This window comes from Prinia subflava, chromosome 12, assembly GCF_021018805.1.
Source record: "Prinia subflava isolate CZ2003 ecotype Zambia chromosome 12, Cam_Psub_1.2, whole genome shotgun sequence".
NCBI lineage: Eukaryota > Metazoa > Chordata > Aves > Passeriformes > Cisticolidae > Prinia > Prinia subflava.
In genome coordinates, this window is record NC_086258.1 from 5,243,480 (window position 1) to 5,271,270 (window position 27,791).

At 47.1% G+C, this 27,791-nt stretch overlaps 1 protein-coding gene across 1 annotated transcript; it reads right to left on the minus strand.

Moving 5' to 3' along the window:
• Positions 1–321: 321 nt before the first annotated feature.
• On the minus strand, positions 322–27,748 carry SLC25A25 (solute carrier family 25 member 25). The gene is given in 12 exon segments (XM_063410294.1): positions 322–2,836; positions 3,245–3,395; positions 3,867–4,034; positions 4,267–4,374; positions 4,472–4,624; positions 5,374–5,532; positions 6,228–6,339; positions 7,111–7,198; positions 7,286–7,412; positions 27,277–27,599; positions 27,602–27,730; positions 27,733–27,748. Coding segments are annotated over 12 exon segments (1,704 nt in total). The 5' UTR covers positions 27,734–27,748; the 3' UTR covers positions 322–2,651.
• Between the last annotated feature and the right edge of the window lie 43 nt (positions 27,749–27,791).

Here is a 27,791-nt window from a genome sequence, read left to right on the forward strand (position 1 = left end):
CAGCTTCCTTCAAGGGGATAATGGGACTGCAGAGCTTTCAGTTTTTCCGGGAAATTCACTTCTCTGAACAGAGTGTTACAGATACTGCAGAGATGAGCAAAGTCCAGCAACACTCAGAGACAGGTAAACAGTGTCTGAACATCCCTGACTCATCACCAACACCATCAGCCTTCATCTTGCTGGCTTTGCTTTTAAGCATTCTGTTCTCCCAGTCCTCATAGTGAGAAACTTCCCAGTGTCAACGTCCCTGGTGAGAATTAGCCCAGGAAGAGTCTGACCCCAAAGAGCACCAATAAAACACAAAGAGGTGGAGACGTGGTATCTCTTTATCAGACCTTTATTAGCAGACTGTTCCCTACATGAAGAATCCGAGTTAGATTTGCATTATAACAATTTGTGGTTACAGCTACAAAGATGGTTGTCATTTTGCATTGATTTTTGCATTCTGATATTCATATTCTCATTAGGCCACATTGGTAGGAAGGAGCCACGGCAGAATTTATGACAGGTCTCAGGAAGAGGGGGGTGAAAAAAAAATCATATCACTAATCCACTGTTGGTTAGATTTCCATGTGGCTACTACTGACAGCACTGGAAGTCAAGGCAGAGTCTCACCTGGGAGACTCTCCCTGAGCCACCAAAATCTGTCAGAACAAAAGCAGCTGTTGAGTGCTAGCAAATCCTTTTCCAATTTCTCACACACATCTCCACAGTGTCCTCCTGCATGTGATGAGCACTGGCTCAGCAGCAGGGTCTGCTGATTCAGCCTCAGTGCACAACTGCAGCAGCTCATGTCTAAGTGCAGGTTTCCTTCCATCTCTCTGGAAATGTGTATTGTCTTTAGTCCCTGAGATTTCTCTCTTCCCCCCTTACCTAAAAATTCCCCCAAGCATTCTTAATTAACTGTTGTGACTTCCAACATCCACAGACCTTCCACTTCCCAACTTCAGCCATCCACCCAAAGCCTTTCTGCCGTGCACAGAGGCGATTCCAAGCTAAGGCAAGCCTCACAGTGCACCCTCTCCCCAAGGTTCTGCTTCCTCATCTGCTCCCTTCTCTCCTATGGCTTCTTGCTACAGAATTTCTCTGGGCTGAGGTCCTCCAGCAACAAACCCAGACGTGGGAAAGGCAGCTCAAGCCCCAGAGGGCAGGTACACAAGTGACTTTAGCATCCCTCCCCACGACTCAGCTGTGTGATGTAGAAGAACTAATAGAGAACTTTTTAAAGAAGAAATACAAGCACAGTAACAATATTTAAACAAACCTATAAAAATAGTGTGACATAACTCTGTTCAAATAAATACAAAATAAATATGCTTTAAGCAGTAAAACAGTGGAATGCAACGCTGGTCCATTTTACCCAAAATGAAAAGTTGGGTGAGGATCTCCCAGGCCTCAGAAGCTGGATCCTATTAACTAAAGCAGCCCATAATGCTATCAGAGAAATTTTAAAGCCATCTCTTTCCCTTAGCCTTATGAAAAGCACCCTTTGAAAGACAAGCAAGCATGTCTTCAGGACTGAAAGCTCACCTTTCCCAGTGACAGCCAGCCCCTCTCCCTCACAGCAGACAGTGCTGACTGGGGGCCTCCATCTCCCCAGTGGAAACCTGAACATCGATCTACCAAGAGGTCTAAAGAGATAAGATAGCAGCATAGGCACGGGGTTTGGAAAAGGTTCACCAGCTCTCCTTGGCACCAGGCAGGATGGAATTCAGAGGTCCATGCAACGCTGCACAGGGGCTCTCGTGTCGTGCTGGGAGCACAGCTGCACAGGAGCTGTGAGCTGTTTTGTCTTTGTTCACTAAAGCCATGCGTCACAGTGCCGGGCAGCCCAGGGCTCTCCTGCCTTCCCCTTTCCAAGCCCCAAGAGAATAAGACAAGCCAATCCCGGCATGCAAAGGATACAGGCATGCAGGCTCTAGTCTGCTGCTTCTGTTAGTAAGTGCATCTTGTTAGTGGGTTTATGAGACACACTTAAACCTATCAAAAATAAATAATCCTAATTCTTCATTAGGCTGGCTTAAGTAACCTTCAGCCTGGCTGGATAAACCACTGCCCACCAGCCCTCCAAACCAGTACAGATCAAAATTACATTTCATGTCAATTCTTGGAAGCAGAACATGAATGTCTCCCACCCAAAGGAATATTTGTAAACATAACAAGCCTGGTGTGGCAGCAGCTCCTACACAAGGTTTGTACAAATTTAAACAATGGGTAGGAAGTTAAACAACTGAATGGAAAAAGCAGCTCTCTGAATGGAAAAAGAAGCTCTTTCAGCAAGTCAGAAGGTGCTCATCTGTAGGCAAACAGCTCTGTACAGGCAACACGCTGAGAGCAGACCTGTAACCCAAATCTTTGCTACTCTGTCATACTGCTGGGAACTGACCTCAGCAACTCCCAGGAGTTCATCTCCTGGTCTCCCAAAAGGCCCAGTGAAAAGGACCCCGTGATGGTTTATGTGGAGTTCTGAGTAGCAAGATGGCAAAGGACACCAGATCCTCCCCTCCCCTTCCTTACTGACTCACAATCTGAGATTTCACAGCTTTGCTTAGTCAGCTTAGTGTCGACACATTCACAGAATGAGAGATGGCTTATATGTCTTGGGATGGCATCCCAAGATTTCAGAGTTCTGAGTCCTCAGCACCTCCTGGTCACCGCGAGTCCACGCCCAGAGTCATCTTCAAGTTCTCATACACCACGTAGCTGATGCTCACAGCTGGGATCACCTTCATAAAGTTGGGTGCCAGACCCCGGTAGAGCCCAAATGCTCCCTCTGTCTTCAGAATGTGTTTGAACAGTCCCCTCATGGTCACTTCAGGAGCACCCTCCACTGAAGCTGCAACAGGGAAAGCCACAATCAATAATGCACCTTTGTTTCCAAGAGCAGTTCTGATCCATGTGCTTTCAGATGTTCCCAGAGCAAAGGTGCTTCACGGGGGACAGCATTAACTTCTCAGCTACCCATTCCATGCTCCACACTGCAAGTATTTTCTCAAACTGCTCTGCAGATGCCCTCAGCCAAGAACTGCTGATCTGAGCAAACCAGAACCCCTGTCCTGGAGGTCCTTAGCCACCCAGGTTAGAAGGGCAGCACGCAGTCCACTGTCCCCTTGCAGCATCACAAACAGCCCATGGCTCAGCTGCATGGGCCAGCTGAGGCTGTTGATGCAATGTTTGCACTAGAGAACCTTCAGCCTTGCTCAAAAACAAAGGCAGGAGTTGCCACTGTTCCAAAAGTTCTCACCTTGGGCCTGCATGCGTGTCCTCACGAGGGCCAGGGGGTAACTGGCAAGCTGTCCACAGGTGCTGGAGATGGTGCCACAGGCCAGCAGAACAAAGACCCCGGGGTCAGCACTGTTGACAGCATAGCGTTGCAACCAGGTGTTTTTTAGAGTCTGGAAGGAAAGTGCCCAACATTAGCAGGGAAAAGGCAAGCAAAGGAGTGTCACATTTCATTAAAGATCTAGAGTAAAGGCCCAGAAAGTTCCCAGCAAGTTCATCCAGAAGTAGAAGGCTTCTCAACTCTTATTGAGCTGCTGTTGCTGTAGTGGCTGGGCAAAATCCCTCCTTTAATTTTCTGCTGCAATTTTCTTGTGAAGAAAAGAAACAAGGGACCATGCATGGTGCTGACTATGGTTTATGAAGTAGAATTATCATCTTGGATTATCTTTTAAGCCATTTCTGGGTAAAAAAAATACATTTGTGCCCCATAAGGCTGTTTAAGAAAGCTTTAATGAATTACTTAAACTCCTGTCATGACTGATAAAGCCACACAAGCCACAGCCCTACAATAGTTTAACAATAAAATAAAATACAATATAAAAAAATGTTAAGCTTAACCTAACAACTGGTTAAAGGCATCATACCTCATAGACTGCCAGGTCAATACCAGCATATGGAATGATTCCCAGCATGTTGGGGATGTAGCCTTTGTAGAAGGCAGCCATTCCTTCCTTTGCAAGGATATTTTTGGCACAATCCAACATGCCTGAATATTGTCCTGTCTTCCTTAGAGCCATCCGTGTTTTCAGAACCTAGAAGACAAGAATAAATAACATGAAGGCCTACAGGAGAATCAGCAGGAGAACAATGTACAGACAAAGTCATTCTTAGGGACATGAGTGTCAGGACCACAGCCAGTGTCCTGCAAGCAGCACTGCTTGGTACTCATTAATTAAACATCACAGGACTGGTGTTCTACCCACATCTTCCCACCCCTGCCCCCACCCACGAGCCCTCCTGGGGACTCCCAGCCCCCTGCCTCACCTCCATGGGGTAGATGCTGCTCTGTGCAATGGCCCCGGCCAGAGAACCGGCCAAGAGCCGCTCGTGGATCCTCAGCATCTCCTGGTCAGTCCCAATGAACCGCTTGATCTGCAAAGCCCAAGCAGACAGACATTGAGGCTCCGTGACTTATCTGTGCCATCATTCTCTTTTCAGCTCATCCTTCTGCGGTCACAGCTGCCCTCACCTGCTCATAGGCCATGAACTTGATGGCTGACTCGGGTGCAATCTTGAGCACGTTGATGCCATTCCCTCTCCACAGCGACCTTGGGCCCCCCTCCCGGATCATCTGCGTGAAGCCGCCGATGATGCACATGTTGTTGCTGCGGGAGGCGTGAACCTGGGGGAGAGGGACAAGCCTGGATTAGTTCCAGTCCCCATTACGACAGTGCAACGTTTTTCTGTAATCCAGGGACAAAAGGGCGCTTTTTTATTTACCCAGAGGTTTGCCAAGGCTTTAATCCCTTCCAGATAACTTCTACAATAGAGAAGCAAGCTTCTTTTCTTTTTTGCCAAGTCTAGCGTTAACTAATCAATCTAATCAATCAATATCTCCCTCTGGAATGGGAGGAAAGGTTAAACAGGCAACTGTCTTGGTTTTTTTCCCATACCTAGCACAGGATCAACTACCCGTCAACTTCTCTGCTGGTTCAAGAGCAGGTGCAGTGACAAACCAGGCTAAAATCAAAATTTTCCAACTCCTTTCTAATGCTTTTAATACTGAATACAAGCTCTGCCAACTGACCACAACATTCACTTCAACTCTCATGGCCTCTGGGTCTCTCACAGGAACACAGGATTTTAACCTGTTTCACCAAAACCCAAGTTTTCCATAAAACTGTCTTACTAGTGACAATTTTGACATGTCCAAAAAGATTCTCTGTACTTCTTCTAGTCAATGAATAATAACTTTTTTATATTTGATCAATCAAATAATTCAAAATGCTTTTAAAAATAGCAATAAAAGAACCATTATTATAGATTAACATTGGCCAGAGGGCTGTATTGTGTTGATGAACATTATCACCTCCCAGGTAACCATAAATATTGAAGGAATCTGCTCAGGTATTTAAACAAACTCCATCATACCTGCATGAGCACTTTCAAACGGTCCAAGGGGGCTGTGCAGGTTCTGGACACAGCACCTGCACCTCCACCTGCAACCAGATGTCTCCACCACATCCCTGTCTGCCTCTCTTCCACTGTGAACTCATCAGGGACAGTCAAATTCTCTCCTACATCGAAGATCTGCAAAAGTAGAAGGTGTTAAGAAATGCTTTACCATCTTGCCAAAGTTTTACTGCTCTTTATTAGTGCCAAGTGCTGAAGTACAGGATATGCTTATTCCAAGGCAGCAGCTTATCTACAGCCACTGACTGCTGTGCCTGGCCACAGGAGCTGCCACTGCTAGAACGTGTCACGGGGGAAACTGTCAAGATTTCTCTCCAAGAACCTGGCAACTGCTGAACATTTGTCTACATCCAAATACTGTGGGTCATACTTAGGAACAAACTGACCAACTGCAGGCAGTTGCATAGCAAAAAAAGCTGGACCTCTCCAGAACCTTCCAAGCTCGTAGCCAGTTAAATCTCATAACATACTGTTCATGTACAGATAACTCCAGGAAGGATGGCTGCCTGTGGAATCAGACTCCAGATTTAACAGGTCCTGAACCAGCTGGGGCTGGCCACTGCAGGAGCTCCTGGAGGTGCACACCAAGAGAACACCCTCATCTCCCTGCAGGGCTGTGCCAGCAGCTATGACAGTGATATGTGGCAAGATTACAGCAGAGGACAGGAAGCAATTGAGCTTCCAGGGCTACAGGGAAGCTATGAACCGTGAAGAGAAAGATAAGGACTGCTGATAGCAGCTCCTGGAGGCCAGGACTTGGACCAAGAAGCTGGGCAAAGACTGAGACCTGTTGTACAGGAGTTATTTCTTACCGTGGAGTGCTTCCAGTACAGGATGATTTCAGGAATGTTCTCCACGGGGTGGAGCAGGTGATAGTCTCTCCACTCATTCCAGTCAATTGTCATTGTCCCATTTTTATCCATGCTAAAAAGATTGATCATCAGGTGAGTACAGACTCCCACTGAGTGACAAATTCCTCCTCCCCTCCCCTTTGATTATCCAGGCTTACACCAAAAAGAGCTTTGCGAAGCAACTACTAAAAGACTTTTAAAGAGACACAAGACAAAGCTAGGAAATCTGTTCACCAAACAATGCCAAGGTAGAAGTGGACTCTCTCTTTTCTCCCCTCTCTCTCCCTTCTAACCAACCCACCACAGTATTTGCAACCCCTCCTACCAAATTCAGGGACATAACTGACACTGAAGGGAAAATAATACTTACTAGGTGACAGGACCCCAGAAGTGTCCCGTCCTTATTCTGACACACAGGCAAACAGACAGAGGGAAGGTAGCAGAGGAAAAAAAAGAGGAAAAAAACAGCACAAATAAGTGGTTGTTAACATGTTAGTGCCACATGCATGAAGCACTCAGCATTTCCAAAGAGCAACTGCACAGTCCCTCTCCAAAGCAACAAGCTCAGGGCAGCAGGACAATCAGACAGGGATGCAAATCAGCTTAGATGCAAGGACTTCCCCTCAACAGAGAGAGACTCTGACAGTAAGTCTCAATAAAGCATTATGATTTTATAATTGTATGTCAGTTCAAAGGGAAAGATCAAAATGGAAAGTAATAGGAAAAAGGGGAGGAACCAAAGTCTCTGGAAAACGCATACAGGGGAAAAAGAGACGGGTTCCAAGTCCCTATACTTCTTTCTAGCTCCCTTGACAGAAAACAGAAAAACCAGTGGAATCTTCACCTCTTCAGTATTTTCTCAGCCTGCTGTTCAGAGATCTTGACTCCCAGGTCCCGGAGAGACTGGACAATCTCCTGGGCATCAATGCGGCCTGCAAAGATAAGCCAGTGAGCTCAAGGACACATATTACAGGCTAACACATGCACAGTCCACCCCTAAGCATAAGAAAGGTGTTTACCATCATTCTTTTTATCCAAACTCTTGAAAACCAGTCTCAGCTTCTTTTCATGGTCTTGGAGATAGTGAACAAATTCCTCAAAATCCAGCTGTCCATCCAGGTCTTTGTCTCCAGCCTTCACAATTTTCTGTTCAGAAAACAACCGAGAACTGTCAATTCCTTTGTCATTCAGACAGATCTTTCCCCTCTTCTACCACATTTAAAAAACACTTCCCACACAACTTTGACTTTTTCTCCAAAAGGCAAATGACAGAATTGTATTTCTTCTAACAGTGTTGAGCAATGCAGTAGTATAAAAATGTCACCTGATTCCAACTGTTTCCCAAAGTCCATTACACAGATGGAATGTCTCATGTTTTTATCAGGGATATTCTGCTAGTGTCATGTGTCTAACCTCAGGACTGCATCTTGATGAACACCTTGCAAAGTCCTTGTAAAGGTTCTTGAACTAAGTATGAGTCAACAGATTTGCATAAAAAGTGAATCACAAAACTTGAGGTAATAAAAAACACTGAACAGGAGAAGGAATTTTGTGCCTACTACAATCCTTAGAGAAGTAAGCTCCCTCTGGCAGTAACTAATTCCAGCCAGCAAACTCCTGTCCAGCTCCAGTGAACACAGCCAAAGATAAAAAACTTTGTGAACTGGTTTAGGCACCTTGAAGCTATGTGCTTTAATTACACAAGTTTCCATGAGATGCGTATGGAGCAAGAATAGGTTCTTAGTAGGACAAAGCTAAAATCAAGCTCAAACTGTGCCAGACATCTAGGACAAGGTAAATGACTAATTAAGTCACTACAACTCACTGAGGCAATAGCCCATGGACTGTCCTCTCTAAGGGCACACTTGGGCATGTTGACAGGTGAGGTGACCTCCAGACTCCAAGAATGTGGCTCAGGGAGTTCCTATCCCCCTTCTGGTTCAGCCACTTGCTTTTGACAGCCTTTAAGTCTTTTTCAACATGAATCAGTAAGCAACACTCAATGAGGTGTGATTCAGTCTAGTGCATCACCCAAAGTTTTGTTTTAATTCTTGTAACATTTATGTTAACAGCAGATGGGTTGTTAAAGAAGCTCTGAGCTGAGAAGAAACACTGGGTTAACCCTCTGTTCACCAGTACCTTGTTCAATATTTAGACTTCAAAGTATTAGGCAAGCCTAAACTCATTGTGACCACCAGTCCCCTTCATAAGCCGTAAGTCTTTGTTTCAATGTCATTTTAAATTACTTCAGTACTAAATAATTTGCTGTTGAAATACTCTCCCTCACCCACCAAGTCCTGCCTCTTTAGCCCTAATGCTATGAGGATTACTCCTAATCACTTGATGAACCTTAAATAAGAAAGTGCTGTCCCAGCTGCCCTGACCTCCAAGGTATGCCCACTATTCCTAACCTGCCATTTATCATATGACTGTTAAGTTCAGATACGACCTCACATCCAACTTTTAGGCTAAATATAGACCAACCCCCCTCTCCTGTCAGCACACTGGGCTTGAACAGCTGAATCAGGGCTTCCCTCTCTCTGGCAACCCCCAGCCAGTTGACAGGCATTAATAATTCGGAGGCACTGTAAGAGAGATGTGACTGTGCAACTGCTCCCTCTCTCTCAGCATGCTCTGACAGCTGCAGAAATGCACCCTGAGTGATCAGAGACTGCAGGCAATAAAAGCTTTGCCCTGTTCACCATCCTCCCCCACAATCACAGCACAGAAACACTGCCTGCCCGACAGTAACCCACAGCACACGTGTGAGGGGTGAGAAAGCCAAGCTCCCAGCATCTTCCCTGGAGGTGTGAACAAATATCTGCCTGCACCTCTTCACTTTCAACAGCAAACATGAAACCTGGCCATTAACAGCTATTTTGGCTGCAGAAGTTTCTGTGTAGTCACAGCCCCTGCAGCACGCTGTGGGAACTCACACACCTTCCAGCCTGCTGTCAGTGTCCCTGCAGAGGTGTAAAAAGCCTCCCCTGCCTGGCTGATCAATAATCAGCTCTCTGGGCTCTTGATAGCCTGATCATGGAAAAAAAAAGTAGCAGCAAGATGAAAGCAAGAGCTGTGTCACATCAGGATGGAGAACTCCATTGATTTAGAGCATGTCCCTTCCCCAGCAAAGCAAAAGGCTCTTGCATAACGTTCCCCAGCTCAGCCCACCCATCCCTGGCTGAGTCACACAGAGCTGTTCTCCTCACAGCACAAACCTGCTCACCTTCACCAGCTTCAGCTGACTCTACATTACAGCCCTGCTGGCAGAAGGAGGCATGTGGAAGGATGTAAGGAGGAAGAGGATGTGACATGCTGTATCTGAATAGACCGATAAAAGCAGAAGACTCCGGTCTGGAAACCCCATTTTTTTCTATTTACCTCACATCAACTGGTTTAAATAGTCTTATAGACCTGAGACTTCACTCAGTTCAAAACAAAAGAATTGAAAAGAGTTCACTCCACGCCGGTTCAGCAATCCCTGCCAAGAGGCACGACAAGTGTTTCCATGCTTCCCTCAGTTATTACAACAGGGCCATCATGAACTTCTTCCCCTCTCGAGAGAGCCACTAAAGGTATCAGACACCACCCCACCATTGCTCACTCCCTCACTTCCATTCCTCTCTCAGGGCCATACCTGCTTCCACTGGCGGTAGGTGGAGAATTCCTGGGAAGGAATGAAGAGGCTGAGTCGGAAGATGGATTTGAGTTCGGCTGGCAGCCCCTTCGACTCAAAGTACTCAAACTCCGCCTGCCTCTCCCCGAACGCCGGCACGTACAGACAGAGGCAGAGCATCTTTCTGAGCCCAAGACTCAGCTGCCCTGCTCAGTCCGACCAGCAAGGAAGGGAAGTAAAACTGAGTGATTCCCCTGAGCTAATTTCAGTAGCTAGTGGAAAGGAAATGCCAGCAAGTCTCATGACACATGCCTGTGAGTGAGCTTGGCTCCAGCGGGATTGGCTGCACAAGCCCTGCCCTTCTACTTAAAAGGGAAGCCGGGGCTGTTCGGTCCCACCCAGCTGATACGAAGCAGACACGTGTGCTGCCTCCCATTGCTCAACACCTGGCTCCCATTAAACCCGGCCTTACATCACACCCGCTGCCAGTTAACTCTTACTGGGTGTCTCTCTTAACCCAGGACGCTTTGGCCAAGGGCCAGGACACTCAGTTGCTGTGCCTTACACCCGATCAATCCTTTTCTGATCCTGCTCTCACCTCTGTGGGGATTTACACAGCTAGCACAGTGGGGACCAGTGTTGATCATAACCTCTCCCATCATGCAACACAGGAGGACTATCACTGTCTTCCCAAAAATTATTTTTTTAACGTGAAGTAAGAACAGGATGCCAGCCACTTACTGCTTTAAGACATGTTTAGGATAGCCAGCTTAAGCAAAAGTTTTCTACTTTTACGAGGTTATTTTGTTATGCCAGAGTTGACTGGCTTTGGTTGCATGTTCTGCCAAAACTACTTGTGCCAGCTAAGAGCAGACAACCCCTGCACACAAAGATCTCTCCCCTCTGTAGCACTCCAGAGTTACCAACACAGCAGCAATAAAGCCTGTGGAGGTTTGTCATTGAGCCAAATACAGAGAAAATCACCCAAATCAAGGGCAGGCTTCAAAACAACCCCAGCTGCTTCTAAGCCTCCTGGCTAAGCATCCACACAGCAGTTACACCAGCTTAATATTTTTCATCCTCTTCTGACTCCAATTAAACATTGCAGTCAGATATGTGCTAGGAGAAGTGTCCTGGGCAGAACAACATTTTCCAGTTTCTACCCTTGACAGTTTAACTGCTTTGTAAGGGAGTTCCTGAGCTCTCATTAGGAGGAAGCCAGGCTGGAGGGAGTGTGGCACAAGCACCAATTAATGCAGGTATAATTACAGCTTTCTGAGCATTTGGTGGAGTTTGAGGTATGGGTTAACACCTAGCTCTCCAGAGAGAGTACCAACTTGCAGCAGGCAACAGTGCTCTTCAGGAGAGAATCACTGACTGCTAACATGAATTTTAAATATAGCATTGGTATTAATCAGAGAGAAGCTATCACGCAAGGAAGACGCAAAAAGCCATAGCCAAAACCCCAAACACTGCAATCCCGTCTGCACTAGAAGTAACAAAGTGTGTTTGCTGAACTGGTTCAAGCCAGCCAGGATAACAGCCTTCCCCACTGCTGCGGACACAGCAACATTTTCTAGTGTTTGTTGTGTTTGAACAGCCTGTCTGGCAGAGCAAAGTCCAACCAGCACTCCCCTCCTCAGGCCCTCAAGCACAGGGTGCCTGAACATCTTTACTGTGGTATTTTGTTCTCTAAAGCACAGCCAAGGTCAGTAATGAGCTGTTCATGAAGCTTCATGTCAATCAGACAAACTGGGTATATTTAATCCGTGGCTTAATTTCAAGGGGTTTTTTGGTGGGTTTTTTTTTTTAAGCAATCACGATTCACAGTAACTCAGTACCCTTGGGAGTTGTGACCTACAATGGTGTCCTCTGCCCTTCCTGGGGCACCTCAACTACCATGGCACCGTGGCCAGGTTACCTAACCAGGCTTAACCTACTCCCTGCTGACGTCTCTCTGCATGAAAACAGGATCTTCTCAGGGACTCCAGATCCTCTTAAAGATCAGCTGCAGCAGCTCACTGCATGCATGCCCACAGCACACCCCAGCCTTCCCACCAAGTCCAGTCTCACCGCAAGCAGCACCCCAGTGATACCTACACCCCACTGACCAACACCAAACACCCTCACCGAGGGGAGCAGAGCGGGTACTCGCAGCAACAGGTAGTAAGTGAACAAATCTAACTCAGATTTGCTTCACAAAGCCTTAAGATCCTCCGTAGTCCTTCCCACGAGTTGCCAAGCATCACTATTATAGCTGCTTGGCAGCTCAGTTGCTATGCCAACATGATGCAGATTTTCCTAAGAAACTCTGTTTGGAGTTGGCAGCTAGAGACAAAAGGCAAAATCGGCACATTTTAGGAAAAAAAGCCCTACTACCTACGTCAGAGGAAAGGAGAAAGCTAATGAGGTTAAAGCTGATTTTAAGCAGGGTATTAATTACAGGACAGTGAGCTAAGAAGGAGAGACAGATTACAAATGAAGTTTATACCAGCAATTCAGGTTATAATGACAAAGGAAACTTAAACAAGTATTAAGAAGTTTTTGTATTTCAGCTAAAAAAATCCTGGTAAAGCTGGAAATACTCAAGAGCCAGGCAGCTCTCCAAAGCTGCAGGGATCAGTGCTGCTGGGACACTGGTGTGGGGTCACTGGCCACATCTCAGCACACACAGAGCTAGTCCCACTGCCCCAGCCCCTGAGGGCAGCAGCACACTCAGCCCAGGGCTTCAGGCACCAGCTACAGACAGTACATCCCTCATTAGCACTGTCTATTCCTGATCACACCAAGGACAGGGCACAGAGCTCAAATGAAGTCACTCCTCCCTGATATTTCCATCCACCAACTCCGCCACTGAAACTACACATTTCTGGGCCATGTGGAGCCAGCCTGGCTAATACCCTCTGCTGTTTCCTTGATGACAAGAAAAGTGAGCCATGAAGGAAGGCAAACCCAGCTCCTCCTCCCTTAAGCAAATTTATTTTCATTTTATTTATAGGATTTGGTTCTTTTAAATGCTGCATGAGTTACCAGTTTCCATACCCTGCCATCCCTGCTAACCTTTCCAAGTCATTTGTACTCTTCTAGGCATCTGCTTCATCACTGGTTTACTACATCACCTCCAGAATGTACCTCCCAAGGGATGGAAAGATGCAGCCATACAAGGAGCAGGAAAGTATGCTGTTTCATTTTGAATTTACTTTGCTAAAAAAAAAGGCTCTAAAAATATCAAGTACCAGCAAGCGTCACAGTCACATAGCATCCTCCTTCAGAGGCAAAACAGCTTTCTGGGCTCCAGCCCTATTGCTAGAAGGTTTCACTGGGTTTTGCTGACAAGGTCTTTTTAATTTCTGAAAACTAGCTTATAATTAATTGGACAGTACAGAAAGTCCTCGCAAAACACAGAGAGTGTACAGTGTATGAAGGAGGGGAGTTAATGATTTAAGCGACCCCAGCAGAGTAAAGAGCTGCAACCAGCCAAGGCTTTGCCAGGAGAAGGATAAGAGACCAGGCACAGCAGAGAGCACTGTGTGGTATTTGACATAAAGGTAACCAGGAAAGGTGACCTGTTCCACCTACAACACACGGATCCAAAGTTACAAGTCCAGATGGTGACATCAGGGGCAGATCATGCCTGTTTCCTGTGTACACAGATCCAGGGCCAACATAACACATTTGCAATCAGTATTTTCTCCCCATCTTTGCAAAAACAGCCTTATGTTGAAACAGCTTTAAACAGGCAAACATCTGAGGGGGAACATTGCAATGACAAGTGAAGATTGAAGAACCAAGGCCAGGAAGCCTTTCCAGTCAAGTTTATCGATACACAGCAATTCCTTACAGAAACTCTAGAATCAGGTGTGATATTTTGTGTGTTTTTAGAAGTAGTAACAGGTATTTTTACAAAATGAAGTGGCCTATCAGTCAAGAGACGCTCCCAAGGTCACAGCCAGCCAGTGGCAGAGAACAAAAGCCCCCACATTTTCTATTAAAACCGAATAACACTGTTTGCTCACAATGGTTTATTATCTATCCCTAAGGCTGTACGAGACTTTTCCTAGCACTTCTCCTTCAGACAGGTAATTGGAACACTGATACCTGATCAAGCACAAACAAGTCATTGCATCTTAACAAGTTACTGTCCATCAGCTGAGCCATGGGCAGGATGAAGCATAAGCCAGCCTGAACTGCAAGGTGAAACACATCTGCATAATCCTCTACAGAAGAGCTTTACACTGTGTTTTACTTTACAATCAGGGCAAGCTAAAATTACACAGTCACAACCTCCTGGCAGATGGACAGTTACTTCCTAAGATGCAAATAACTCCATTTTATCACATCCTTATCCTCTAGGTATTTCTCCATTAGCCAGTCCTACGGTTCCTATGCAGCAGAACTTCCCAGGGTCACACAGGAAAGAGGAGATTGGTATCAGCTTTCAGAGAAAGCTTTATTTCCAGGTGTGAACAGATGGACTCTCCCTGACTGAGAGACCATTGTTCTCTGGAAGACACCAGAGATTTTCAGCCCTGTAATTCCAAGGTTTTCGTCACCACTTCCTTCAGTTCTGAGCCTCTGTCCTTCTTCAACCTCTGTGCACCAAAGTCCTCCTCAAAACGCGCATGCTCCTTTTTTGGAAGGGGATGCACAGTGCTAACTGCTAAGGATAGAGATGAAGGCAAAAGTCCCTGCAGATTTTTCAGTCTGATTCAAGCAGGGAGTGGCTTCTGCTTCCCAGAATGTGAAATGCTGCCCTGCTTGTTTCCATTCAAAACAGCAGCAGAACAGATATTAATCCGCTCTACAATTTAAACCTGTTCATCCCTCATTTTAAAGAGAACGCTCACAGCAACAACCATGCCCAATTCCCTGTGAAATAAGCTGGATCCTGAAAGTCACACACCCCTATCCTTGCTGCAGCCCTTCGGTACCATCCCCACCTCCCACCCTTCACAGGCCTTACACCCAACTCCTTCCCCTCTAATCCCAGGTCACACCCTTGGTTTTAAACCACATGTAGTCAGAGCTGACTGCACCATCCTCAGGGGAGACAGACAGCACTCCCTCCATTAAATAAGCCAGAACTGCAGTCGGCCAGCACGGTGCTGGAGGCTCCGGCACTAAACTAAGCAGCTTTTGTTCGCCTCCCCCCAGACAAAGCCTCACCATTTATCCTCTGCCAACTGTGCGCCCCCACCACCTCCCCACTCTCCCACCCTCACGCAGATTTTAGTCTCTCCCTTGTGCCACCCGCTCCCCAGGGACAGACTCTACTCTCTTCCGGGCTCTGCCATTCAAATAATACAGCCAGTTACTCATTTGCTCAAAACATGCAAGTTTTACGAAAGGCTTGCCATGACCAGAGACTGACTCCAGAACATTTTAGGATGCATTTCATTCTTTGCTGGTCTCCGGTGCAGGGGTGGGACTCAACGCTAATCTGCATTATCATTCCCTGTCCTCTCAGTCATGCTTTTTACAAGTTACCCAAGAACCCTGGAGGCCCCCATATTCCCCCATGCCCCTAAACAGCATTTTCTCCCACACTTTAAACATCATGTTTGGAAGGTCAGATCACCTCCTCTCTTCAGTCACTCCCCTGCCCCCCGCCCCCTTCCTTTCTAGCAAGCACACCCGTTAGACCCTGCTCCCTTTTCCTGTTCCTCTCCCCCCTCCCCAAATTCACACACACAGCTACCCACACACTCCACCTGCAATACCCCTTCTCCCAGCAGACCACACACTCCACTGTCATGTGCACCAACCCCTCCTCAGGCCCCTGGATATCCCATTACCTTTGGAAAATGCTCTGCGGGTCCAACCACCAGTAGGATAGTTGGTCTCCTTTCAGTGGGATCAGTCCCTCTGTCCTGTGTCTTCCCCAACACCTTTGGCCCTTTCTCCCCGGGGCCTGGAAGTGGGGTGGTGTTTCTGGCCTCATCCTCTTTTTCATCTGCAGGACCTTGGCATATGGCCCTGGGAAAGAAGCTAGACAGAAAATGCCACAGGGTCTGCAGCATTGCTGCTCCAGCGAGCATCCCAGGCAGGGAAACCCTGAGCGCTCAGGAGCTGCCCGCTGCCAAGGATGATGTGACTGCACTACCAAGCACCCCCAAGACGGGAATCGGCACGGCAGCCAGCGGGAGGTTCAACCCAGCGACTCCACCGGCTCAGATTCTTTACAGACCGCTCCTGCGGATGCTTCCTGCCTTTTGAAATTGCTGCTACTGCAGTCGTGCCTGGCCTGACAAGCAGCTCATTGTACCAGAGCCTCAGAAATCTGATGGCAACAGACAAAGCACAAGCCCCCTGGCACGGAGAAGCCGAGACGCTGCGCTCTGGAGGCTTGGACAGAGGAGCCGAGACGCCGCGCTTAGGAGGAAAGCTAAAGATGAACCTCTCCGAGAGGAGCTTCTCAGAGCTGCCAACTGAGCTGCGCGTCCCGGCTCATCCCAGCGGCAGCCCAGGCGAGCAGCGCGGCTGAGCAGCGATGCTGAGCACCCAGGCTGCGTCCCCACTGCAGCAGTGCCCAGCCAATCCTCGCTCCCAACACTGCGCTGCTCCGGAGCACGGCAGCGCGCGCAGCCGGCCGGGAGCGCGCCCCGGGCGCGGGGTCCGCCCGCAGAGGAGCGCGCCCGCCGGGCCCCGCGGAGCGGGCACGGCCCGGCCACGGAGGGCTCTGCCCCGCAGCGAGGGGCAGCGGCCGAGGGGTGTGCGTGGCTCGGCAGCTCCGGCTGCGGCTCTTTGTTAGGGCAGCAGATGGTTCTGCAGAGGGAAGCCGGCTTTGCCCAGCCATGGCCGCATTAACCTCTAAGTGCACTCTCTCTCCCCAGTCTATTATCGTCTCCTCCGTGCCTACAATAGCTCTTTGGTGCTGCATTGTGCTGCCGCCGCCTTTGGCTCCCAGCACAGCGTTTACGGCCATTCATCAGTGTGAGAGCTGTGCTTAAATCGCTGGTGGGTCGGCTGGCCGAGCTCTGCTGGAGGAGCCTTGAACCACCTAGTGAAAGGTAGGATATTAATATATATAAGCATAGGGACACATGATATTGCTTGGATTTCTACAAGAAATGCCACGCTTTCCTCTGCTGCCGCAGCAGCAGTTGTTCATTGATTGGTGAGGCTGTATCGGCCTCCCACCAGAACCCACCCCGGAGGAACCCAGCAGCATTTTCCATTTTACAGTTCATCAGTTTACTTCATATTCCCAGATTCTTTGTGTCCACAGAGGGCACTGCACGCCTCATTTCCAAAGTACTGTAACCCTTCTATAAGTTTGGGGGTTTTAACAGGCGGAAAAAATTGAGTACAAACCCACAGCTTCCATCACCTACACAACACAGCACAGCAAGAGCCAAAGGAAGCAAAGGACCTCAGTTTTCAGCTTTTAACTTTTGAGAGTGACAGTCTGCAGGACACTTCTGGTATACAGACACTAGATGTGAAAATATGATCCAAAGTCTAAAAGGTCTGCAAGCCTTAAGCAGCCAAGTTGCTCATAAATTTTGCAATGAACATCACCTTTGGGAACTCGCTATCACTGAATTCCCATAATGAACCTAGGTAATGGAAAAAGTGAGACAAGTATGTAGAAGACACCATATTAAAAAAATTCTTCTGCAAATACACCCGGATTACTTAACAAGAAAAAAATGCTTTTTAATCCCAAGGTCTGTGTACAGTATGCAACAAAGTTTTTTGTCTTAAAATTCGACACATACCAAAAAGTGACCACACATTAAAAAAATTACAAAATTACAGGGCAATAACACTGGGGTGAGGGAGTGGGAAAGTCCCGTCCCTCTCTGAGGAATGGCACAATCTGGTTCTAGCTGGGATGCAGTCAGCAGCACAGACAGAAAAGACTGAGGAATTCTTGTCATGCCTCCATTACCCTGAGCTGCTGCCAGTCATCACAGCTACAAGTACAAAAGTTAAACTACTTTCTAACACATAGTGAATCAGATCCTTTAAGATGACATTTGGAAGTTTTTAATGCTCTCAAGCCACAGGAACAAAGCAGATTTTCTCAGCTGGGCCCAGTTCTTCAAAATCAGCTTCTATTAGCCTAAGGCTGTGGTTTCACAAGCAGCTGTGAACTAATCTGAAGCTTACTGCCACTCTAAGTCATCTCACATCTCACACTTAAGCCCTGCACTTACCTTGCTCCCATGCTCCTCTGACAACCTCATTAACCCATCCAAAAAACTGCAGAGCTGTCTGCTGAGGTAACCAGTGGAGGCTACCCATGGATGGGGTCCAAAAAGTGTGGAAAGGGCATCTGAGCTGCCTGCAGCAACAGGCTGCCCTGCCACTCATACAGCTCCAAGTCACGATACACAAGGCAAAGCACCCAAAGTAGAACTTGAGATTTGTCCTCTGTGGTCACTCAATACTCACAAGGCCCCATTTAACAGCTGATGTTACCTGACACTGTTACAATTGTTCCCCTGCACTAGTATTAACATTAGTGGTATGTGCACATCAGGGATTCCCATTTTTCTTTGTTCATGCGGAGATTTCATAAGAAAATAATAATTTGGGCAAGAAATTACATGCCTGGGGTGTAATTAAAGCAGAATCTCAGCAATGCTTCTTTGGCCTCTGTCCTCACTAAAGGAAACCTCAGAGGAATTCTGCCACCACAGTGATTCACACAACTCCTTGGGAACAGATAGAATTTTCTAATCATATTTAGGGAGAGGAAAAAAGCCATTTATTTTACCAAGTGAGGAATTTTATTAGGTCAGAATAATAAACCTAGTAACAGCAGATGATTATAGCTAGAAGCAAGACAACTGCACTCCTACAGGGAATTTGCAGGGAAGTATTATTACTCTACCAACACCACCATGAAGCAAATCATTCACACATTAAAAAAAAGATGTAATAAATACTGTGAGTCCAGCATGAAAGGTGACACAAAGGAACACGAGGAGCAAAAATTCCCTGTTTCCAGAAATCATGAACAAACACCTAGGCCACAATAAAACAGCTTTCCCAACCTCAGCTTCATTAGGAGACAGCTATTCCTCCAATTCCAGCTGTTTACATGATCCAGACCTGGGGTTTAAGGCAGAAAAAGCAGGAGGGCTGATCTGAATGCTGGCTCTCAGCCAGCACACCAGCCACTGGGGACAGAAGGTGCCTGTGGCAGCTGGCCTCAAAGCCCTGCACACCAAAATGGATAGTCATTAGATAGCCTGGGCAGAAGCTGACAATAAAGAACTGTAATCTATCCAAATGGAGACAAAAGAGAGAGAAAAAAGAAAGAGACTGACATGTTTTGCTCAATTAAAGTATTTTCCTCAGTACTGCAAGCTGGCAGAGGGAGGTTCTGTGTAAGCCATAAAACTAAGGTATCTTGTGCCCTTTTCAGCCACATCACCATACCTGCTGAGTCTAAAACTCCAGTTTTCAGAGACACTTGCCTTATCCAAGCTGGTATACCTGGCAGAAATTCACTTTTGCCTTAAGATGGTTTCCAGAAGACTTCTGAGTAAATGCACAGCATTTTCTTGCAAACATGTGAGCCTCATCACCGACAACTTGCTAACATGTAAAAAATATGAAAGGGAGGCAGAAAAGAAAGGGGGGTAGAGGGAAGGGAGCTGTGCTGGGGGCAATGACCCTTCTCCTCCAGCTCAGGAAGAGCTGCCAGCAGTCTCTGGTTCCTTAGGTGACCCTGCAGGAATGAGCAGTGACTCATCTCCTTTAGGAGCCTCCTGGAAGCACCCCAAAGAGCCCTGCTGCCTACATGTGTGTGCCACCCAGAAATAACACCCAGCCCCCAGCTGGGATGGGCCACCATGACTCTACCAATTACCTCTTATCTTTTCAAATTTTATTTCTGAAAGAGGAAAATGTTAAGTATGTCACTACTTCACACTTTTTAGAAAGTTGAAGTTAACCCTGCACAGTGCTTCTTGCACCATGACATAAAATCTTGGCCACTGCTGCTTAAATAATTAAATTGGTGACATTCAAGTACGTTCATATATTAAGGTGACACAGCATAGCTCAGGGAACACTACAAAGCAACTCATTACAGAAAGCCTGGCACGAGAAATGAGCTACCCAAGCTGATAGATTAGGCATCCACAGCCAGTGCCAAATACAAAAATACAGAGAGAGCTGGCCAGGGAGGGGGAGCACAGAGCCATTGCCCAGGACAGAGAGTTCCACCAAGGTCATATCATATTATATGAAGAGCAGGGATTAACTAAGAGACAGGGCATCCTTAATACTCAGAAATTAGAAAATCAACTTCTTGCTGCACCAGACAGTAAAGCAGGAAAAGAGGTAGTGAGAAAAGATAACCGTGCAGCAGCCCAGGCCCAGGCCTGCCCCCACACAGTTCTCCCCAGGCTAAACGATGTGGGTTTACATACCAAGCAGCTTTGCCTTTTCCCAGCAACTCATGATCTAAAAATTTCAGCAATTTCTCTTAAGAGCGGAATTCTCCCCTGCAAACCACTTTAGCTGCCAGAAGCTTCCCTGCAGCTCATGACTTGGGAGTTGGAAAAACTCAAGACATCTCTGCTGCCTTCCCAAACAGACATGAGTTATCACAGCTATGCTTCTCCACCCAAGACAAAGACTGGGCCATCATTAAACTGTGCTCATGTCCCACATTCACAGGGACAAATATAGCAGTAGGACATGAACAAGAACAAAGACTCATTTCCCATTTGCTACAAGTAGGGCTGTAGGAAAAAGCTCCCTCCCCCTCCTCCTCCTCCCAACACCATATCATGTTATGCTGTGTGCAACCAGGAGCCCAGGGCTGCAGCACTACCATTCTGTAGGGTTCTCAGACAAAAGACCAAGTTCTTATTAGGGCTTTCATGTCTTTTATTAATGCTCACCAACCATTCAAGGGTTCTGCTCAATATTCAGCTAGATTAAAAACAAAAATTAAAAGAAACAGTAAGTATGCTGAAGTCTGGAGTTTTTTACTTGCTGTTATCTCAGTAATCTGAAAACTCCCTGAAAAGGGGTTTTAGTCACCTGGAAGTTGACCTCTTCTCCAAGACAACCAGCAACTGGACAAGAGGAAATGGCCTCAAGCCACACCAGTGGGGGTTCAGGTTGGACATCAGGAAGCATTTTTTCACTGGAAGGATTGTAAGGCACTGGCACAGGCTGTCCAGGGAGGTCACCATCCCTGGAGGTGTTCTCAAAATGACTCAGTGCTACGGTTTAGTTAATATGGTGCTGTTGCGTCAAAGGTTGGACTCTATCTTGGAGATCTTTTCCAAGATTAACCATTCTAATAATCTGTGCACATGAGGACAAGGAGCTGTGTCCACTACTTACCAAGAAACTGAGCCCTGGTCACTAAAAAATGCCCCACAGAACACACTGAAAGACTAAAGCACTGCTGCATATTCTACACAGGCACAATCAGCTGTTTTGGATGAGTTTTGTTGTTTCATTCCACTCAGGCTGAGGAGTTCCTACAGGCAATCACCTCCCTGCAAAGCTCAGAAGAGACCCCATCCTGCAGGAAGTAATACTGTGAGGCCACATCAGTGATATTCACAATGCCTTTCTACTTACACAATGCTGACATTTAAAATTTATATGCTCTAGTCAAAGTTGCACCTACATCTCTCAAAGGTCAGCCAGCAGCCCTTGGTCATTAGCACTGTGCAAATAGGACAAAGGTCTCTGCTAAATAAACCAGAGAACTACCAGGCTTCTCCAATTTTCTGCAAGACAGGACAAAAAAACAATCCTGGAAGAACAAACCACCCCTCAAGAGTTATATACCTAGTTCTGTATGTATGTAAAGCAACACTTGTCTAATCTGCCATTGTTTGTTTGTACACAAGGGAAACATGCAAGAGCAAGTTTCTCCTGTGCATATTTGCATCTGAAACCTCCCTGTGAACATTGAGTGGACACACACTGCCCATTACACACATTAATCACACTAAGGCAGGGCTGACCAGAGACTAACTGTGGGTAAAGACTTTCACCAGAACAGGCTGAGATTCCCTGGTCCCAGCACCCCTCTCCTGCTGTCCCTGCAGGACCTCTGTGTGCTGGCAGTGACAGCCTGGGGTGCCAGCCCATCTCCCTGACATTCCCTGTCCCAAAGCTCTCACTGTAGGGGCTGCTGGCCAAGGCTATTAATAACCAACACTGTGCCCAGAGGTTTCCTTGTGCCAAACCCAAGGCCTGTCTTCTCAAAGCCTTTTCTGCAGCTGTCAAGAACTCGTGTGATTAATTAGAGTTCATTTGCATCTTCAGCCTGAATCAGAGAAGGCAACAAACCCCAAGTTCATACCAACTAACCACCCATCACAGATTTGAAAGTTTTATCTACAATTAAATCACTGACCTACAGTTCTGCTCTTGCTCAAGTGCATGAGAACAGGGCCTCCATCAAACCACACATTGCATAATTCACAAAGAGCAAGAACAGGCCTCCACTGCCTACAGACCCAGCAAATATGATCTATTTTGCTTATTATTTTAATAAATATTATTCAGGAATGTGTGAATTTAATTTGCATGTTATTGAAAATGGTTTCACCTTGTATTAAACTGGTTTGGGGTATTCACAAAGAGTAATCCTTTGGGATTAGTAAGGAGATGGGTGGATGAGAAGTTGTTGGCAGCAGAAGGAAGGCTATCAACAGGAATATCAAACTGTAAGAGTATTTGTCTGATACAACCTTGTGTTGCTCAACCCTTCACCATGAATTACAAAAGCCCAGCTAAAAGCTCCACAAGTGCCCCAGCAGGATTCAGGACACATAAACGATGAAAATGTGATAGTGCATAAATGTATATAGGTTTGGAGATGTATTGTGAGATCTAAATGACAGCTGGAGAGATATTCCAGTCCAATTACAGAACAGTATTAGAATTTTGCTCTTTTTATCATAAACTGACATCTGTAACACAATAAAAACTCAGGTCCTCCAATTCCAGACGGCTATGAATGGAAAACAGGTGAAATCATCACACTGGAAAAGGCTCATTCTGCCCCTTCCAGCTGCTAAGAATTGCAGTACATTGTGCATAGTATAAAACAGAGTATTCAAAAGTGCTGAAGAACAAAACAGTTACCGAAACAGAGCCTGAGAGGAAGAATTAAATGACGTCATGACAGAAGATAAAGTATCGATCAGAAATAAGATTAAATTTTTTTACGATTGCAACTGCTACAGTAGAAAGAGTTTCTCAATCCATTCATGGAGTCACTTGCGAAAGAGCTAACTGATCTGTTATCCCAGAAAGTCATGGACACAGCTGGAAGAGTCCAGAGACACACTTAAAATGCAAAGTTGTTCAGGAGAAAGGCGTGACGCAGACAGAACACTGCAGAGTCCAGCTGCAGCAGCACGGCTTTGCTTCTTCAGTACATGGGAAAAGTGAAAAACAGACCTTGGGGGGGAGTTTGGACAGACAGGACCTGGAGATCAAAGAGGAGATATGAGGCTAAGGAAGAAGGGATGAAAGCAGATTTCAGCAGCCTGGGAGCTGATACAGCTTTCCATGGGGAAGCTGATACCAAGGGAGCAATCACAGTCACATACATGAACTTAGGAGGGGAAAGTATCACAAGACCAAGGAGGACACCACTGTTACAGCAGAGGCAAAGAGGACATTTGGGACTGAAAAGAGACAAGGGTTATGTTTTCTCTGTTTCTTAAAGTGAACTAGTCCAGCAGAAGATGCTCAGCACCACTACAGAAGAGGCAGCTGCAGACAGAGTTCACTACTTCAGTCTGTCTCTAGGCAGCTGGGATTAATTCCACCAGTTCAAACTGTCTGGAACTTCAGCAGCAGAGATGAAGTTTTGGAATGGCACTCCAGTCCTGCAGTTAATCAGGATCAGTAGGAAAACAGTTACATTAGCAAACACACAAATATTACCATTACACATTCTTTCAGCAATAGGACATCTGCAGATACAAAGTAGGAAACAGCTCTGTTTTAGCATATTTCCATTAAGTGCATATTTCAAGCTCTATAGGTCTATATAAAGTCAGAAAGCAACAGTAACAGGACATTGACCGTTCCAGAGGTAGAGGAAATTTAGCAGTAAAAGACTATCCCTTCACACAGGAGAACAAGAAAGGCTTTTAAAAAATTCTTCACATGGTTATCATTTTACTGCCCAAACAGAGTGAAGTATGTGGATTGCTTCATGCTGACCAGTGCACACAAGCATTTTGTTACAAGGCTCACTGGTTTGGCACACTGCATTTGTCAATTGGTTTAAAGATAACAGCATGGGTTAAAACAAAAAAAAAAAAAAAAAAAAAAAAGCATCGGTTACATAAGCAAATTCCATCTCAAAGGACATCTGAGTACAAGCCCTTCTCTCCCCCACCACAGAAAGCCACCTCTAAAAGAGAAGGCAGCAATTTTCCAAGAATGCCACAAAGGGTTTTATCTCAGCAAGAACTCTCAGGCATTGAAGGAGCCAAAATATTGCTCATTTTCTTTTCAAGTTCAGCCCAAAAGTTATTGTTACCACAAGGACATTTAGCCTACTGACGCAGGGAGATTAGCAGCTCCCAGCTAAGATTGGTGATAACCTCACTTTACAAGCCCAATGTTTTCTCCATCTGCTCCCAAACTTTAGAAGACAACTCCCATATCAAATGTACTGCTGCATGGAAGGAAAAATAAAGTGCACCAGAGGCACGGAGTAATTTACTAATCACAAGCAATCCATGTGATTTATGCCTAAATTGGTCTCCAAACACCATGCTCAATAAATCAGAAAGATTTTCTATCTTGACACTTAAGCACTTTCCTTGAGCGTGACCTCACATTAGTTAAGCATTGAGGTGCCATAATTAGCCGAGGATGGAGCAGAAAAAAGACTGACTTATTAATAGAACTGCCTTGGAAACAGGAAGTTTATCTGAGTTCTCTAAAAATTGCACGACACGGAAGTTCGCTAGCCAGCTGAGGGCTGTTCCCACATTTTTAACTGGAACTTGAGAGTTTTGAACTTTGCGTCCTCACTCTCAATGGTTTTTACCCTGCTGAAGGGGATGCTCTGCCATACAAACCAATGCTTTGCAAACTCCAGAACGGTTTGAGTTGGAAAGGACCTTAAGGAACACCCAGTTCAAAGCCCCTGCCACAGGCAGAGACACCTTCCACTAAATCAAGTTGCTCAGTGTCCCTTCCAGACTGGCCTTGAACATTTCCAGGGATTGGGCAGCCAAGCCATGGATTCTCTGGGCACCTGTAGTCGTGCATTTCTGTACCCGAGCAGGTGTTTCTATATAAGGAAGTTAAACTAGAATTTTCTATAGCCTGCTCGTTGCAATTGGCTCAGTACCAGCACAGACACAGTGATAGGGCTTTGGAAGTGTGTCTTAAAGCCTAGTGTCAACCTCATTGGGCAAAGAGCCAAATAAGCCCACCTAGACCATCGAAGAGCCAGCACAAGAGGTGCACATGGCTTTTTGGGAATGCCTTAGCCAGTGTAACTGTGTTTGGTACACTGTGCTCGCCTTATCTCTTTTCATTTTGTAATGTTTGTTATTTTTTGCTGTTATTAAAACCTTTATTTTACAAAGAATATCCTGGGAAGCCGTCTCGCTATTTTATTAAGCTGGCTGGACCCTCGGAGGTATTGAGAGAAAACTCAATAGGCACCCTGTACCAGGGTGTCACCCTCCTCACACTATTGATGTGGAAGAGGAGTCAGAGGCAGGAAAGGGCTGAGGAACAATACTGACAGACAAGGGCTTCAGCAGAAAGACAGGATTGTTAAGCAGCATCCAGGCAGCACTTCCCTCCGGCAGCGAGCTCCAGTCCCCGCAGAACGGTTCCTCTGTGCCGCTCCCGCAGCGCCAAGCAAAGAAACTCTCTGCTGGGAAGTAAAAATGCAGTTTATTTTAAAGTGCTTCCTCCTGGGCTAGAGAATGTTAGCCTGGATTGAATTACATGCAAAGAGAAGGGAGTACAAAGGGAGGCAGGCATGCAGGCGTAAGCACAGAACATCCCGGGTCAGGAGGGAGTTTTGCCAGAGTCAAGGATTGCGCCCCACAGGTGGCAGCAGGTCAGTGTCACAGGGCATGCACAGGTGACTTGCAGTACAATCACGTTTACATACCCAAATGCACCCAGCAGAAAACCTCCGTGGCACTCATGTTACTTTTAGAAACAGCATGACTAAACTGCTCACAAGATCACACTGCCAAGGAGTTCTTACATGTTACAGCAGCTAGGAAGATGCCAACCAAAAAGAAATGTTAGAAGCTAAGATGCTGGAGATTCGAAGTTAGAAAGGAACCAGAAACTCTGGAAAGCACTGCCAAGTAAAGCTCTCAAACTGGAGCACCATTCCCAGAACAGGGAGAGAATACCAGCTGTCACTTGAATTAAGTGTCTTTTCAGTGACTCTGAAATCATTCTTAAACTCTTCTTCCTTCCTGTAGGACTCAGGCACTCTGTGGTGGCACACTGGCTGCACCCATGTGTTTATCTCTATCTTCACATGACAGTCAGTTTTTTTATGGCCCTGCACATAAAATACAAGCGACTAGGCAGGAAAAAACCGTGTAGCATTGAGGACAAGCCCATTAATCATAGATATGTACATTATACTAATTACAGTTAAATAGAGCAGCATCATGTTGAACCTTGGAACCCTCAGTGTACAGCATCACACAGAGTGGTGTGAGTACAAAAGGCTCCCCATACTGAAAGAGAAAGCCAGAGCTGCATGTTCAGTATGTTCCACGTGTGAACTGTACAGTACAGCAGCCTCCCTACGTTCTAAGGTATTTCCAAACCCATAAAAGAAACGAGTCTGGCATAAGCCATCCTGGGCAAACACGAGTAGCAACACGCAGCCAGACCCATATAATGGAATGAAACCTGCACAACTACCCTGACTTCAGGAATCGCTTCCAAAGGACTTTCCACTAATGTAAGTCGGCATGCAAGTTGCCCTGTCCCGGGTCCTGCGGAAACACGATTTCCTTTATGGTTTTTCCTGCCCACTAAGGTTTTACGCTTATTAATTATAGGCAGTTAATACCGTACATGCCTACAGGTAGCAAGCAAGCTGATTCCTCCGGGTCTCGTGTGCAAGCCGGCAGGGTGGCTTTGAGGCAAGGCCCCTTGGGGAGCGGAGCGTCGCATCCCACAGCCCCGCTCTCGTTCGGGGACAGGACGCTAAAGAGGCGCAGATGCTGCCATGGTGCTCCCATGCGCAGGTGGCACCGCTGCCCCGGCGAGACACAGCTGGAAGGTCTCCAGAGTCCACGTCCTGCTCCCGAGACGAGTACGGAGAGGGCTCCGACGCGGATACGGGACGAGCGGAGCGGCCAAACCCTCCCTAAGCCCGGAACGCGGGACCGCTCAGCCCCGCCGGGCCAGACCCCACCGCCCGCCGCCGCTCACCCGCAGATCCAGCTCGGTGCGGTGCAGCCCGAGGCGGCCTAGTCCCACGGCCAGATCGTGGATGCAGAGCGCGCCGTCGCGATTCACGTCCAGCTTCTGGAACAGGGTGCGGAGACGCCGGTCCTGCTCGGAGGCCTCGCACAGCGACCGCCCGCTGGACCCCGCGCTCCCCCCACCGCCGCCGCCGCCGCTGCTGCTGCTGCTGCTGCCGCTCTCCACCGCAGATCCATGCGGGGCCCCGCACGGGCAGAGAACGCCGCTCACCACCGGAGAGGCAAGAGAGCGCCGCGCCCCCGGCATGACCGCGCCGGCACCACCGACCACCCCTCACGCTCGCGGCACCGGCAAATGGCGCCGCTTCCGCCTTCGCGCCACGCGCCGTCGCTACCACGTGACGCCCCGCCCCGGCCAATCACAGCGGGCGACACGCCCTGAGCCACGCCCCGCGGCTTCACATAGAGTGGCGGATCGTGACGTCACAGGAGACGCCCTCGCCTCCACCAATGGGAAGGAAG